The sequence below is a fragment of the Scyliorhinus torazame genome, chromosome 27 (assembly GCF_047496885.1).
Source record: "Scyliorhinus torazame isolate Kashiwa2021f chromosome 27, sScyTor2.1, whole genome shotgun sequence".
In the NCBI taxonomy this organism is placed as follows: domain Eukaryota; kingdom Metazoa; phylum Chordata; class Chondrichthyes; order Carcharhiniformes; family Scyliorhinidae; genus Scyliorhinus; species Scyliorhinus torazame.
The window spans coordinates 18,872,737-18,889,887 of NC_092733.1; the positions used below are offsets into that span (position 1 = coordinate 18,872,737).

General features: G+C 51.5%; 1 protein-coding gene across 2 annotated transcripts in view; it reads right to left on the bottom strand.

The window, feature by feature from the left end:
- Window positions 1-17,151, bottom strand: part of LOC140403271 (erythropoietin receptor-like) — a 54,350-nt gene that overhangs the window by 23,501 nt on the left and 13,698 nt on the right. The window contains exon 1 of one of the 2 annotated variants that reach the window (XM_072491056.1): window positions 5,936-6,128. The exons of the other annotated variant lie outside the window; for it this stretch is intronic. Coding sequence (XP_072347157.1) covers window positions 5,936-6,035 — 100 coding nt within the window. The 5' untranslated portion in view covers window positions 6,036-6,128. Of the gene's footprint in view, window positions 1-5,935; window positions 6,129-17,151 lie in introns of those variants that run through there. 2 annotated transcript variants of the gene reach the window in all.

Consider the following 17,151-nt stretch of genomic DNA (forward strand, 5'->3'; position numbering starts at 1 on the left):
GGGCAATTTATCATGGCCAATCCACCTAATCTGCACGTCCTTGGACTGTGGGAGGAAACCGGAGCACCCGGAGGAAACCCACGCAGACACGGGGAGAACGTGCAGACTCCGCACAGACAGTGACCCAGCGGGGAATCGAACCTGGGACCTGGCGCTATGAAGCCACAGTGCTATCCACTTGTGCTACTGTGCTGCCCACGGGGCAGGCACCCAATTCGGCTCATTAAGAGTCATGTTGAAGCAGGTTTGGGAGGGTATTCCAATCAGTTCCCTGGGCAACGAGGAGGGAGTTCAACTAATCTGGAGGCGGGCACCCAGTGGTAAACTCAAAGAGTGCAGAGAATGCCGAACGGTGCCCCGTAATGACTGAGAGCAGTCACAGGCCTCCTTGTAGAAGGATGACCCCAATCCCAGCACTGCCCATGTTGGTGGGCTGGCTACTTTCTCCATTTTCTTAATCATTACTTTTTTCTTTTGAAACATTGTCAAGAGAGAATGTTCACACTGAAGTGGCCTCCCAGTTATTTATCCTCGACTGCGGCCAAGTGCTCCCCAGAGGACAGAAGGCCTCCGAATGACTCTCCAGCTTCAAGAGCCCACTTGCCACCGTTAATGGGACAGGAATGGTGCCAATTCAGGGGGTATCGCCATCAAAACCCCAACGAGTCAACCTTTCACAGGCCTACCCATCACTGATCAAACAGGGGTGGAGGCGGGAAGATGACACGGTTACCACCTTGGGGAGGGGGGGTTGCTGCGGAGGGGGGGGGGGGGCACGAGATTCCGCCCGAGGTGTAGCGATCTCAGTCTGTTTCAGCCTCACACAAGCTGCAATGGGAAGTCTTCTAGAGGCACCACTCAATAGGCCATGGGAGTGTGGCGCATAAATAAGTTCAAGAAACAACCGGACATCTCCACTCGGGGACAGAGAGAAAGAGGCAGCAAAAAGAAATGGAGAGATGGGGGGACTGACCAGGCCTGAAAGCCTTAAGATCAAAATAGACATTGTTGATAGGCACGAAGGGCCGAGTCCAACAAGAAGGATCTTACATTAATATCGTTGCCCTTCACAATCTCAGCCCATCCCGGAAAGTGCATATTAACCTTTTGAATGGGATGCACAGCAAGATCCCACAGCCGCAATATGATGTCCATTGAATAACCTTGGGCGGTATCTACCTGCCCGAAAAGCAGCGTGGCATGGCGCAACGCGATCGGTAGATGCCGAGAGATCCCACTTCCGGGAGCTACCCAGCTCGCCGCGCCTCGCGAGATCTAACGCAATCTCGTGGGGCGTCGCAATGGGAATCCCATCCATTGTGGGCGGGATCACTTTCTGGCAAATCTGCATACGAGAGCGAGACAGCAAGCCGCACTCTAATATGCAGTTCCATGAGGTAACCAAGGTGAGGGATCTAATCCCCTCCCTCGCCCTGCAGAGCTGGGGCGAGAGCCGTTCAATGCTGGTCTCCCAGAGTACTGGAGGCCCCCTGGTGCATGCCCTCTGGGAAAGGTGGTACCCTGGCACTGCTGGTGCCAACCAGACACTCCAGCCCTGCCACCCTGGCATTCTAGCAGTGCCACCTGGGTGTCAGCCTGGCACTGCCAAGGTGCCCAGGTGACACTGCCATGGGCACTAGCAGGGTACCAGGCTGTCACTGCCAAATCCCAAGCTGGCATTTTTTGCGCAGCCGGAAGGTGCCCTGCGAGGGTGTGGGGGGATGCGGGGTGGCTCGGGGACCCTCTCATAGTGGGTTAGGGCTGGGAGGGGTTCGGGGGTCGCGTCGGGGATTCCAGAGATCGGACGGGGCTACGTGCGGCCTTGTCAGGGAGTTCGGCGCTGAGAACTCCAATCTACCTGGATGGACATTAGATGAGCGGGGTGTTTCTTGGTGCCTCAAGCGCCGGGAAACACCCAGCTAATCACGCGTGCTACGGGACTCTGACCCGATTCGGGTAGATAGCGCCCCTTGTTCTAGCAACATTGGCTGAAGGATAATAGGAGATCAAGGAGGACGCCACTTAATTGTACCTCTTCAAAACAGTTTCCCACCTGAGGGGGCCACAAGACATAGGGCCAGAAGCAGACCATTCGACCCTTCGAGTCTGGTCCACCATTCAACGAGATCATGACTGATCTGATACTTTAATCCTCAACTCCACTTTCCTGCCTTCCCCTCATAACCCTCGATTCCCCCACTGATTAAAAATCTGTCTCTCTCAGCCCTGAACATACTTAACGACCCAGCCTCTACAGCTCTCTGCGGTAAAGAATTCCACAGATTCACTACCCTTCTCACCTGTCTTAAATGGGCGACAACTTACTGTGAAATTATACCCTCTGGTCCTAGACTCTCCCACCATGGGAAAGGAACAATTTCTTAACATCTACCCTGTCAAGCCCCCTGAGAATCCTATGTGTTTTTGTAATATCCCCCACGGAACCTAAGGGGTGGGAAAGTTTGTCTTCCTCGTGCTCCTTACGGAGTACGAGCTCTCCTGCTAGGAGCGGCCTATCGCAATTAACCCATGCATGTAAGGTCGGGTCAGGCCCAACCTACTCAACCTCTCCACGCAAGCAAATCCCTCCATACCCGGGGTCAAACTAGTGAACCTTCCCTGGACTGCCTCCAGTGGCCAATGTACCTTTCCGCGGCACGGTAGCACAGTGGGGGGGGCGGCACGGTAGCACAGTGGTTAGCACTGTGGCTCCACAGCTCCAAGGTCCCAGGTTCGATTCCCAGCTTGGGTCACTGTCTGTGCGGAGTCTGCACGTTCTCCCCGTGTCTGCGTGGGTTTCCGCCAGGGTGCAAACACGGGGAGAATGTGCAAACTCCACACGGACAGTGACCCAGAGCCAGGTTCGAACCTGGGACCTCGGCGGTATGAGGCAGCAGTGCTAACCACTGCGCCACCGTTCTGCCCCCTGATCCCTTTCTTGATCAAGAACCTATCTATCTCGTGGTCTCAAGAGTATTGATTGTGCATCAGAGGGGTTACGGGGATAGGGTGGAAGTGTGGCCTTAAGTGGGGTGGTCTTTCCAAGGGTTGGTGCAGACTCAATGGGCCGAATGGCCCCCTTCCGCAAGGCAAATTCTATGTTCCTTAGATAAAGGGGGCTGGTTTAGCACACTGGGCTAAATCGCTGGCTTTTAAAGCAGACCAAGGCAGGCCAGCAGCACGGTTCAATTCCCGTACCAGCCTCCCCGAACAGGTGCCGGAATGTGGCGACTAGGGGCTTTTCACAGTAACTTCATTTGAAGCCTACTTGTGACAATAAGCGATTTTAATTTTCATTTCATTTTCATAAAGGGACAAAAACTGTTCAAAACGGGAGCTTGGTTTAACATCCCTCCTGAAATGCGAGGGTGGCGGGCATACCTCGAGTCACGAGAGGTTGTGGGGGGACAAGTTGTTTATGTTAGTGGCTGGTTTACGTGCTTTATTGAAAGAAACTGGGACGGAATGCTAATCTTCCCCAACCACGCCTCGTCGAACCAGTAAATTACACCACTCTGCTCGAGAGCCTGTTCTTGGCCCCATCAATCGCAACACATGTTTGGAAAGATAAGTCGCGCTCCTAACATCACTGCTCGTAAACCCTGTAACAAACAACAAGGCGGGCAGATAGTGTGCACCATGTTTGCGCTCAAGAAATGTTATCTCGCGCTACCTGAGCGCAAAGAAAAACTGTTTTTGCAAACCCAGTGTCTCTGAGGCGGCTGAAAAAATTGGGCTCAAAGTCCTATTTTTTTTTTTAAAAGAGAGAGAGAGAGAGGAGTTGGGTTTTCCAAGGGCTCTGCCGCATAAAATGAATAAGAGGTCGAACAAATGGAACAGGTTCATTGGCAAAGCTCGAGTGGACTCGGGCTTAACTGCGAACCTTCGGCACTTCAATCGGATGTTTTATCCCTCTCAAAGGAGTTAATCAGCACGGAAGGAGGTCATTCAGCCCATCAAGCTGGTGCTGGCTCTCGGCATACTGATCCAATAGTCCCACCTATCCGCTCTCTCCGTAGCCCTGTTAGGTTGATTTTGGTAGAGTGCCCACTTAAGTTCTCAGCAAGAGATAGCAGTAAAATTCGGGAATGACCGATACTGAAATGAACTGGAGTTCCATTCCGAAGGCTACAAGAGCAGCTCGGACTCCATTCCCATAACCAATCCTAAAATTCCCCCAGTAGGGGGATTTCTGCCGTTCCCCCACCCTGGTTGAATCTTTATAGGGGTGGGGGGAGGTGTGGGCAGCCCATCCACCCTCGGGGCCCATTCAGGCCATCAAATGGGTCACTGACAGCCACTTCAAGGCCTCATCCCACCGCCACTGCTAATTTAACCCAAGGTAGGAAAAGGCCAACGCCATGCAAGAAGCTTAGCAGCTTTAGCTGCCTGGGTTGGTGTTGACTTTTGATGGTTGTTGGGGAGGAAGAACCTCCACTGTGGGTCCCCTTGGCCAACTGAAGGCACCATTCTTTCCTGCAGTTATACTTGCCCTTTTATCCTCTTGGTCCCTCAGACCAAGCCCTCCACCCCACCTCACCCATGCCCTTGAACTGGCTGCCCAGCCAGGCCTTCATGGTACCCCAAGGTTAACTTGGCATCTGGGCTCCTCTTCTGCAGGGGGTCGTCCCAGCAGGGTTAGCAGCTCCTGCCTGGCACCATTGGAACTGCAGAGCTGCCAATCATCCAATTAAAGACTCTCTCATCCACCCAGCCTGTACCACACAATTGCTTGGGCTGCTAATGGGCAAGTGGCATTCGCACAGGGGCCATGACCATCTCCAACTGGAGAGAAGCTAACCATCTCCCCTTGACATTCAATATCACCATCACTAAATCCCCTACCACCAATATCCTGGGGGATTGACCAGAAACTGAACCGGAGCAGCCATAAATATATTGCACTGTGTTTCTCAAACAGCTGAGGTTGGGAATCCTGCGGGGAGTAACTCACCTCCTGACTCCCCAAAGCCTGCCCACAATCTACAAGGCACAGATCAAGAGTGTGATGGAATCCTCCCCATTTACCTGGGTGAGGGCCGCTTCACAACACTCAAGAAGCTCAACAATGCCCGGGATTGGCACCACATCCACCACCTCAAACACTCGCTCCCTCCGCCTCCAGTTCACAGTAGCAGCCGTGTGTACCATCTACAAGATAGATGCATGGCAGGAACTCACCAAGGCTCCTTAGCCAGCTCTTTCCAAACCCAGAACCCCCACCATCTAGAAGGACAAGGGCAGCAGACACATGGGAACACCGCTGCCTAGAGATACCCCTCCAAATCACACACCTGACTTGGAAATATATCACCGTTCCTTCACTGTCGCCGGGTCAAAATCCTGAAACTCCTTCCCTAACAGCACAGTGGGAGTACCTACACCACACGGACTGCAGCGGTTCAAGAAGGCGGCTCAAATGCTGGGCCCAGCCCACATTCAGCGAAATAATTTTTATAAATGATTCAAAAATTTGATGTAAATTCCAAGAAATACGCATCTAGTTCAGTCATTTTGATAAACATTGCCACAATTCAGTCAACAACAACAAAAAATGAATGAATTATGAGGTTGTTTAATTATTCAGGAATGCGCATGAAGATGAGCAATATAATTATGGGTCATGATATTAAAACATTTATGCCGTAAATCTCCCTAAAGGTCAGTTGTCACACTCGGGTGAGAAGCAAGGACACCTGAAGGCTCAAGGTATCAGGCAACCCGTGTCTTCCGCCCACAACAAAGCCAACTTCATCTCGACGTAAATGAGCAAAATTATCTTTTCCTTCAAAGCAAACTAAAACATGGAGCTGGAGTAGGCAATTCAGCACGTTGAGCCGGCTCTTAAAACTGTCTGTAAATGTCAAGTCCAGTCTGCATGAAGACTTGACCTGAGGGTCTAGGCAGGCAGAGTAATAAACCTTAAAAGCCTTACTTTTGTCTTCCAAGTTCAATGATCTTGCTTCAAAGATAGCAGCGGCGCTTAACACAATGAGGTAAGATCCTATTTTCCACTGGCAGCAGGGATGAATCATGGTGTGAGGCTTTCCAATTGTGATTGTGAAGTGTCTCTGATGGTTCCTGCAAGTGTTCTGAAACCAGTAAACACACTCCAGCGTGAAACTGCTTTGCAAATCTTACGAGATCTGGTGGGGGAGGGGGCGGGAAGAGCACCACAACTTCCAGTCTATCACCCAGGTCCTTGGAAAATAGCCTAAACGCCCTCCCACATCGGTGAAGCCTACGTGATTGGACGAGGCAGCTCTCGCCTCAATTGGAAGGCAACGCGATTAGTTACATTTTTCAAAGCTTTTTTTCCTGTGTCGAACGGATTCGCATCTCCCGCCACCTCAGGACGTCCCAAAGCGCTACACAGCCGCTGAAATACCTTTTGAAATGTGGCCGCGGTTCCCCGATACAGGGATCGCCAGCAGCCAGCAGCCAGTTTGTACAAAGCCAAACTTCTGCACTCAGAAATATCATTTTTATTTAATTTTTCCAATTAAGTGGGTTCGGATCCCGGCCCTGGGTCACTATCCGTGTGGAGTTTGAACATTCTCCCCGTGTCTGCGTAGGTTTCGCCCCCACAACCCAAAGATGTGCGGGTTAGGTGGATTGGCCACGCTAAATTGCCCCTTAATTGGAACAAAAATAATAATTGGGTACTCTAAATTTAATTTTTTTTTAAGGGACAATTTAGCGCGGCCAATCCAACTACCCTTTGGGTTGTGGGGGTGAGACCCACGCAGACACGGGGAGAATGTGCAAACTCCAAAATGACAGTGACCCGGGGCCAGGATCGAACCCAGGTCCTTGGCGCCGTGAGGCAGCAGTGCTAACCACTGCACCACCGTGCTGCCTAGCCAGCAATGTAATAAAGGATCAGATCATCGGTTTTCTTGTGATGTTGATTAAGGTATAAACACTGACCATGACACACTCCCTCTGCTCTACTTCAAAATAATGCCGGGGGAAGGTCCTGTACTTAAGAGAATGAGGACTTCTTACTATGTTCACCCCAGTCCAATGCCAGCATCTCCACATTAAGAGAACGATGAACGGTTTTTCACCTGAGCTCAGAAAAACGTGACCTGTGCATTTTCAAGAATCACAAAATGCACATGGGACCCATGTGTGACTTTCAGGGAGATTGCTGTATTCACGACTCAGGCCGCCATGGTGTGTTTGAGGAGTGTGGGTGCGGAGACAGGCCAGACAGAAATCCCGCCTCGGTTTTTCAACACAGCAGACCAGCCACCAACATCATTTAAAGGCAACCAAAATCTTACCCCCTCACCCTCCATCCACACTCCGCGCTCCCTCATGTCACCCCACAAATCCCCAATGTCACACCATGTCCACTCAGATTCCACATGCCATCGCTCACATTCCCCCATGCCCCCTCGCATTCCCCCATGCCCCCTCGCATTCCCCCATGCCCCCTCGCATTCCCCCTTGCCCCCTCGCATTCCCCCAGGCCCCCCCGCATTCCCCCAGGCCCCCTCGCATTCCCCCAGGCCCCCCGGCATTCCCCCAGGCCCCCCGGCATTCCCCCAGGTCCCCCCGCATTCCCCCAGGCCCCCCCGCATTCCCCCAGGCCCCCCCGCATTCCCCCAGGCCCCCCCGCATTCCCCCAGGCCCCCCCGCATTCCCCCATGCCCCCTCGCATTCCCCCATGCCCCCTCGCATTCCCCCATGCCCCCTCGCATTCCCCCTTGCCCCCTCGCATTCCCCCTTGCCCCCTCGCATTCCCCCTTGCCCCCTCGCATTCCCTCAGGCCCCATGGCATTCCCTCAGGCCCCATGGCATTCCCCCAGGCCCCCCCGCATTCCCCCAGGCCCCCCCGCATTCCCCCAGGCCCCCTCGCATTCCCCCATGCCCACTCACATTCCACCATGCCCCCTCGGATTCCCCCATGCCCACTCACATTCCCCCATGCCCACTCACATTCCCCCATGCCCACTCACATTCCCCCATGCCCACTCACATTTCCCCATGCCCACTCACATTCCACCATGCCCACTCACATTCCCCCATGCCCCCTCGGATTCCCCCATGCCCCCTCGGATTCCCCCATGCCCACTCACATTCCCCCATGCCCACTCACATTCCCCCATGCCCACTCACATTCCCCCATGCCCACTCACATTCCCCCATGCCCACTCACATTCCCCCATGCCCACTCACATTCCCCCATGCCCACTCACATTCCCCCATGCCCACTCACATTCCCCCATGCCCACTCACATTCCCCATGCCCCCTCACATTCCCCATGCCCACTCACATTCCTCCATGCCCACTCACATTCCTCCATGCCCACTCACATTCCCCCATGCCCACTCACATTCCCCCATGCCCACTCACATTCCCCCATGCCCACTCACTTTCCCCCATGCCCACTCACTTTCCCCCATGCCCACTCACTTTCCCCCATGCCCACTCACTTTCCCCCATGCCCACTCACATTCCCCCATGCCCACTCACATTCCCCCATGCCCACTCACATTCCCCCATGCCCCCTCACATTCCCCCATGCCCCCTCACATTCCCCCATGCCCCCTCACATTCCCCCATGCCCCCTCACATTCCCCCATGCCCCCTCACATTCCCCCATGCCCCCTCACATTCCCCCATGCCCCCTCACATTCCCCCATGCCCCCTCACATTCCCCCATGCCCCCTCACATTCCCCCATGCCCCCTCACATTCCCCCATGCCCCCTCACATTCCCCCATGCCCCCTCACATTCCCCCATGCCCCCTCACATTCCCCCATGCCCCCTCACATTCCCCCATGCCCCCTCACATTCCCCCATGCCCACTCACATTTCCCCCATGCCACTTCTACAGCCCTGATGTATCATCCATAGCCATTCACCCACTACACACTGTGGTTCTCAGGATCCGTGCAATAATAAATCCTGGAACTTCCTCCCTGATGTCACTGTGAGTGCTTCTACTCCACAGAGACTGGAGCGGTTCAAGAAGGCAGCTCACCACCCCCTTCCTAAGGGGCAATTGGGGATGGGCATTAAACACTGGCCTCGCCAGCGAAGCCCACATCCCATAATAAATGTTAAAAAGCAATGGGAATTATTTAAAAATAACCGAAAAGCCATTAAACATCTAACAATCTAAGAAAAGCCTGAAGTCAACCTCATGATCATTGATGCTAGAGATCCCACGAGGCATTCCCCGCCTGCAAAAAGGTTGTGGGAAAGTGGCGCAAGCTTGGGAATGCAGAGGAATATTGGATTTCCTCCAGTACAAACCGAAGGGTGGCCATTCGTACATTGAAACACACCCCCTGACTCAGACCAAGTTTGGTTGAACATATCTGAAAGATGAGAGGTGACTTAATTGAGATGTATAATATGATGAGAGGGATAGATAGAGTGGACGTTCAGCGACTTTTTCCTTGGGTGGGTGTAGCTGTTACAAGGGGGCATAAGGTTCATGGTGGAAGATAAAGGAGGGATGTCAGAGGTAGGTTATTTACTCAGAGAGTGGTTGGGGCGTGGAACGCACTCCCAGCTATGGTAGTGGAGTCGGACACTTTAGGAATTTTCAAGCGGTTATTGGAAAGGCATATGGAGTGCACTAGAATGATTGGGAGTAGGTTGCTTTGATCTTAGTTTCAGACTAGTTGGGCACAACATCGTGGGCCGAAGGGCCTGCACTGTGCTGTACAGTTCTATATTCTATGGCACCTCTGGTGCCTAAATTCACTTAGATTTACCACAAAGCCTGTCCACCGTCTACTAGGACACAGGAGTGTGATAAAGTGCTCTCCGCTTGCCTGGATGAGTGGGACTCCAACAGCACTCCAGATGCGTGACACCATCCAAGGCAAAACAGCCCGCTTGACTGGCAACGCATCCACAAACCTTCAACGTACATTCCCTCCACCACAGACACACAGTGTGTACCATCTATAGGACACACCGCAGCAACTCACCAGGTCTCCTTCCAAAGCATGTCCCGAACCTACGATCTCTCGTCCCTCGAGGGACAGGGGGCAGCAGGCGCATGGGGACTCGTTCCCCCCACCCCCCCCAACGCAAGTTCTGCCCCGAGCCACACGTACATCATCCTGACTTGGAACTATGTCGCCATTTCCTCACTGTTGCTGGTCTTTAAATCCTGGAACTCCCTTCCTGACACCACGTGGACTGCAGAGGTTCAAGAAGGCGATTCACCACCGGGGAGAGGAGGTGGGGAAGGATTTTATGGGGTATGGAACCGATGAGGGTAACCAGAGTCGACACGGAGATAAGCCAAGAGGTAGTGGCTTAGTGGTATTGTCGCCAGACTAGCAATCCAGAGATTACTAGTCATGCTCTGGGGACCCAGGTTCGAATCCCGCCACGGCAGATAATGAAATTTAAGTTCAATACAAATCTGGAATTAAAAGTCTCTAGGTGACCATGAAACCATTGCCGATTGTAAAGGAAATCTGCCATCCTTACCTTGTTTGGCCTACATGTGACTCCAGACCCACAGCAATGTGGTTGACTCTTAAATGCCCTCAGGGGGGGGGGGCAATAAATGCTGGCCCAGCCAGTGACACCCACATCCCATTAATGAATAAAAAATCATTGAATGGGAGAGTAGGCTCAAGGGGCCGAATGGTTTACTTCTTTGCCTATGTTCCAATTAGGGGCGCTTTGCCCCTATCTATCGCTTTGTCGGCACACCGTGTCTCAATGGTAAGGGAGCCCTTTCCCTCCCCAAGCTGGCTGAGATAGCCATTAAGCCAAAGCCTCTTAAACTCAAGCTTCGAGAGAGATTGTCTGAAACGCTCATTTCAAACAGGGCCAACAAAACAGAGAGAGACAATAACAAACTGAAGTCACTGTGTGGCGAGAGAATGACCTGAACTTTGATGAAAGGCAGGAAGTGGTTTATCTCGAGGAGGGGGGGGAGAGCCAGTGAGAGAGAGGGGAGAAGGTTTCTCTCGATAATTCAATAAGACCTAGAGATAAGATGTTTAAGGGCTATGTCTGCAGTCTCTGATAGTCCTCGCTGATAGTGAGGCGACTCCACACACACAGCACATTCAGCACAAAACATGGAATCGGAGAATGGTAATTGCTCAGAAAGAGGCCATTCAGCCCGTCATCTCCCCTGCTGGCTTTCTCCGGGAACAAACAAGCCAGGTCCGCTCCCCACCTCTTTTTCCCCTGAAGGGCCTGCATTTCTTTTCTCCTCTTCAGGGGATTATCAGGTTCTTTCTTTGAAAGTCCCAACTGAATCAGTCTCCTCCAAGCTCTCTACAAACCCTTCATAAGACCATAAGACATAGGAGCAGAATTAGGCCACTCGGCCCATCGAGTCTTCTCCGCCATTTAACCATGGCTGATTTTTTTTCTCATCCCCATTCTCCTGCCTTCTCCCCATAACCTCTGATCCCTTTATTAATCAAGAACCTATCTATCTCTGTCTTAAAGACACTCAGTGATTTGGCCTCCACAGCCTTCTGTGGCAAAGAGTTCCACAGATTCACCACTCTCTGGCTCAAGAAATTCCTCCTCATCTCTGTTTTAAAGGATCGTCCCTTCAGTCTGAGGCTGTGCCCTCGGTTCTAGTTTTTCCTTCAAGTGGAAACATCCTCTTCACGTCCACTCTATCCAGGCCTCGCAGTATCCTGTAAGTTTCAATAAGATCCCCCCCCCTCATCCTTCTAAACTCCAACGAGTACAGACCCAGAGTCCTCAACCGTTTCTCATACAACAAGCTCTTCATTCTTGTGAACCTCCTCTGGACCCTCTCCAAGGCCACTACATCCTTCCTTAGATACTAGGCCGAAAACTGCTCCCAGTATTCCAAATGGGGTCTGACCGGAGCCTTGTGCAGCCTCCGAAGTACATCCCTGCTCTTGTATTCTAGCCCTCTCGACATAAATGCTAACATTGCATTTGCCTTCCTAACTGCCGACTGAACCTGCACGTTAACCTTAAGAGAATCCTGAATGAGGACTCCCAAGTCCCTTTGTGCTTCTGATTTCCTAAGCATTTCCCCATTTATAAAATAGTCTATGCCTCCATTTCTCCTTCCAAAGTGCATCATCTCACACTTTCCACATTGTATTCCATCTGCCACTTCTTTGCCCACTCTCCTAGCCTGTCCAAGTCCTTCTGCAGCCCCCCCTGCTTCCTCAATACTTCCCTCGACATATCTTTGTATCATCTGCAAACTTAACAACAGCACCTTCAGTTCCTTCTTCCAGATCGTTGATGTATATTGTGAAAAGTTGTGGTCCCCACACCGACCCCTGAGGCACACCACTAGTCACCGGCTGCCATCCTGAAAAAGACCCCTTTATCCCCACTCTCTGCCTCCTGCCAGTCAGCCAGTCCTCTATCCATGCCATACCCATTTGGCAGTATAAAAGTCAGCCAAATGTTCTTAAGACAGCAATGTGCAATCAGCGCCATTAACTTGAGATGACCTTGTTAAATATTTGCCTGCTGATGCCCTCTCACATTCCTCCCCCTATCCTTACACCATGAATCCACAGGTGGGATCGACTGAAAATGTTAGTAGCCTGCTTGATGGGCACCCCGTCCACCATGTTGAATGTTCATCCCTTCCACCAGCGACGCACAGTGGCAGCCGTGTGCACCATCTACACAATGCACTGCAGCAACTCACCAAGGCTCGTTCAACAGCACCTCCCATACCCCCAACCTCTGCCACAGAGAAGGACAAGGGCAGCAGGTGCATGATAACCGCCAACAGGTTCTCCTCCAAGCCACTCACCATCCTGACTTGGAAATATATCGGCCATTCCTGCACAGTCACTGGGTCAAGGTCCTGGAGCGCCCTCCCTAACAGCAGTCTGGGTGTACCGTGTACACCACCAGGACTGCAGCGGTCCGAGAAGGCGGCTCACCCACCGCCTTCTCAAGGGACAATTAGCGATGGGCAGCAGAGGTTCGTGAATCCAGTGAAGCCCACATCTTCTGATTGAGTAATTATAAAAAATAAATAAAATAAAATATAAAAACTAATTTATCAAGACTTTTTTCTTTTGTCAAGTGCTGCACAATGTTCTATCAGAGACGGAGAAACAGCTGATCTGAAGTATGGATTCTCTCAGACAATTTAATTTAATGAATACTGGACAATCTCAGCAGCATTGATCCCAGTACTTTTTAAGGGCAGCACGGTGGCGCAGTGGTTAGCACTGCTGCCTCACGGCGCCAAGGACCCGGGCTCGATCCCGGCCCCGAACGGGCTGACTCCACACAGTCACCCAAGGTCAGAATCAATCTGGATCCCTGGTACTGTGAGGCAGCAGTGCTAACCACTTCTCCCAGTTCTAGCTGTGCTTCCCGCCCCCTCCTCCTATCTTCCCCAGACCATCGAAGAACTGTTTCATTCCCGAGTCCTCGTCCTGGGTTCGAAGGTGTACAGCCCTCAGTTGAAGGCCTCGAATGTTTCATTGACCTTTGTTTTGGTTCAGTTACCAGTCCGCCTTTGCTATCTTTCACCTGCGCTATTTCCCTGGTGGCTGTCTGCTTTCTCAGCTGGTGAGCCAGCAGGCGGCTGGCTTTTTCTCTGTGTTCGCAGAAGGATCCCCCCCCCATGTCTGGCGAAGTTGGTGCACTGCTTTCCTGGTGGTTAAAGTCCATTTGTAGCTTTTTTCCTCTCCGCCAGAAACTCTACTGTCTAGGAGCACCATCTGTCTACCTCCAATATGGAATCGACCAGTTGTTTCCAAGTCGCCCTCTCTTCCCCATCTCTGCGCGCTTTGTAGGCGATAATTTCTTCTCTGATCACAGCCTTCAGCGCCTCCCAGAACGTGGAGGGGGTGACCTCCCCGTTCCAGTTGTTAGTTCTATACTCCTCTACGGCCTGTGATATTAGGGAAGAATATTTCATTGTCGGCGGTTCAGAGAAGGTCCACTAGGATGATTCCCCTGTATGGAGGGATTGTCTTATGAACAAAGGTTAAACATGTTGGGACTCTACTCATTGCAATTTAGAAGAATGAGAGGTAATCTCATTGATAAGATTTTTAAGGGACTTGACCGGCTAAATGCTGAGGGGATGTTTCCCCTCATGGGAGTGTCTAGGACCAGAGGGCCGAGCCTCAGCATAAAGGGGGGGACAATTTAAGACTGAGATGAGGAGGAATTTCTTCTCTCAGAGGGTTGTGAATCTTTGCAACCCCCTGCCTCAGAGAGCTGTGGGGGCAGAGTCCTTGTGTATATTTAAGGCTGAGATAGATTCTTGATCAGTGAGGGAATCAAGTGTTACAGGGAAAGGGCAGGAAAGTGGGCATGAGGAATGCCGGATCAGCCACGATCCCACTGAATGGCGGAGCAGACTCGAGGGGCCGAATGGCCTACTCCTAACATAGAACATAGAACAGTACAGGCCCTTCAGCCCACGATGTTGTTCTGACCATTTATCCTAATCTAAGATCAACCTAACCGACACCCCTTCAATTTACTGCTGTCCATGTGCCTGTCTCAGAGTCGCTTAAATGTCCTGAATGACTCTGACTCCACCACCTCTGCTGGCAGTGCATTCCACACACCCACCACTCTCTGTGGAAAGAACCGACCTCTGACACCTCCCCTATACCTTCCTCCAATCACCTTAAAATTATGTCCCCTCATGACAGCCATTTCCACCCTGGGGAAAAGTCTCTGGCTATCCACTCTATCCATGCCTCTCATCACCTTGTACACCTCTATCAAGTCACCTCTCATCCTCCTTCTTAGCTCTCGTGAGAACAGCCATAGCTCCCTCAACCTTTCTTCATAAGACATGCTCTCCAGTCCAGGCAGCATCCTGGTAAATCTCCTCTGTACCCTCTCCAAAGCATCCACATCCTTCCTATAATGAGGCGACCAGAACTGGACACAATATTCCAAGTGTGGTCTAACTAGAGTTTTATAAAGTTGCAGCAAAACCTCGCGGCTCTTGAACTCAATCCCCCTGTTAATGAAAGCCAACACACCATGCGCATTCTTCACAACCCCATCAACCTGGGTGGCAACTTTGAGGGATCTATGTACGTGGACCCCAAGGTCCCTCTGTTCCTCCACACTTCCAAGAATCCTGCCTTTCACCCTGTATTCAGCATTCAAATTCGACCTTCCAAAATGAATCACTTCACATTTATCAAGGTTGAACTCCATCTGCCACTTCTCAGCCCAGCTCTGCATCCTGTCAATGTCCTGTTGTAACCTGCAACAACCCTCAACTCTATCTACAACTCCCCCAACCTTCGTGTCATCGGCAAACTTACTAACCCTGTGGCCTGATGGGGAGAAACACAGTCAAAACGGACAGGGAAGAGGGTCCTGTCACCACTTGGCCCTCACCGAAATCCCCCAAAACAGATAAACGGCCAATGATGCACAGCCTTCAACGTTGGCAGATTTTCAAAAGGGAACAGTATCACTTGCTGGATGGAGGACTTCGTGGAAGATTTGCAAAGATTAATTATTCAGAATAAAAAATAAAAAGGTTGTACGAAAGGAAGCAAGATAAAAGAAAGTACACAATGTGCCAAGATACTGAACTTGCTGGTTTTGAGGACGTTTATCAGATCATTGCAGCTGCCCTCTCCTGATGTTGTTTTAGGACGAATGCCCCTCATCCATTAACCTACATCACACACGATAACCTGCATTCATATGGCGCCTTTGATGTGAATAAACAGCCCAAGGTGCTCCACCATACAGTTATCTAACAAAATTTGATACCACAGCCATAAAAGGAGGTATTAAGATAGTTGCGGAAGGGAAGGGAGAGGAAGGAAACAGATTCTCTGTCAAAGTCGTAGGTTTTAATGAGCGTCTGAACGGGGAAGAGGTTTGGGGGTGGGTGGGCGGGGGGGGGGGGTGGTGTCATAACCCCCACCAAGACCATGAGGACACCATGGTCGATCGCCCCGTGGGCTAGATTCTCCGCCGGCCGGATGCTCCGTTGTGCCGGCAGCCCGGGGGTTTCCTGGCGGCGCGGGGCTGCCCCACAATGGGAAACCCCATTGACCAGCCGGTGAAACGGAGCATCCCGCCGGCGTGCTGACCCAGAAATCTGGCGCGTTGGGACACCCGTGGAGTATGAGCTTCCCAGGTAGGGGGCAGAGGCCCGCCCAGCTGGAGCTCGGAAGACATACATGTGGTGATACTGCAAATACATAAGGGGTTAATGTAAATACACTAAGACTAAGTAAACACTAGAGGGAGCCCCAGAGACGTAATGACATGCAGACATACAGCTAAATGAACACTTAGAATAGGACACGACCAATGGGCAGTCAAGACACCCTGAGGTGACACTACCACAAGGGGGCATTACACAACCTATATATAAGGACAGGGCACACATGCTCTGTCTCTTTCCACAGGTGACACTTAGAGAGTAGGACAGGGGCAGATCAGAAGCATCACACCCACCACGTGGCTTAGAGCAGACTGGTTAGTTAGACTGAGTTACTATAGCAAGATTAGCAGGAGAGTCGAACTCATAGAGAACTGTGCTAATGGTTCAATAAATCACATTGAACTTACTTCAAAGTCTGGAGTATCTTTTGGTCAAAGCTGCATTGAGTTGCAGCCCGTGTTATCCCAGAGCACATAACACATCAATACACATAAATGCCAGCCCAAGCAGGGCCAAGAGTTGTTGGTTGTCCCAACGGGGACTAAGTTGTGGAGAGTTACTGCCATAAGACCGTAAGACATACAACTAGGCCATTCGGCCCATCGAGTCTGCTCAGCCATTCAATCATGACTGATATGTTTCTCATCCCCATTCTCCTTCTTTCTCCCCATAACCCCTGATCCCCTTATTAATCAAGAACCTATCTACCTCTGTCTTAAAGACACTCAGTGACTTGGCCTCCACAGCCTTCTGCGGCAGAGAATTCCACAGATTCACCACCCTCTGGCTGAAGAAATTCCTCCTCATCTCAGTTTTAAACGATCGTCCCTTCAGTCTGAGGTTGTGCCCTCGGGGTCTAGTTTCTCCTACCAGTGGAAACATCCTCTCCACTACCATTCCATCTAGGCCTCTCAGTAACCTGTAAGTTTCAGGCAGAGTACTGTACGTAGATTGAAATAAATCCTTGTTCCACTACCGCTGGCTTCCTCGGTTACTGAGTGAGGGAATTCCAGAGCTTAGGGGC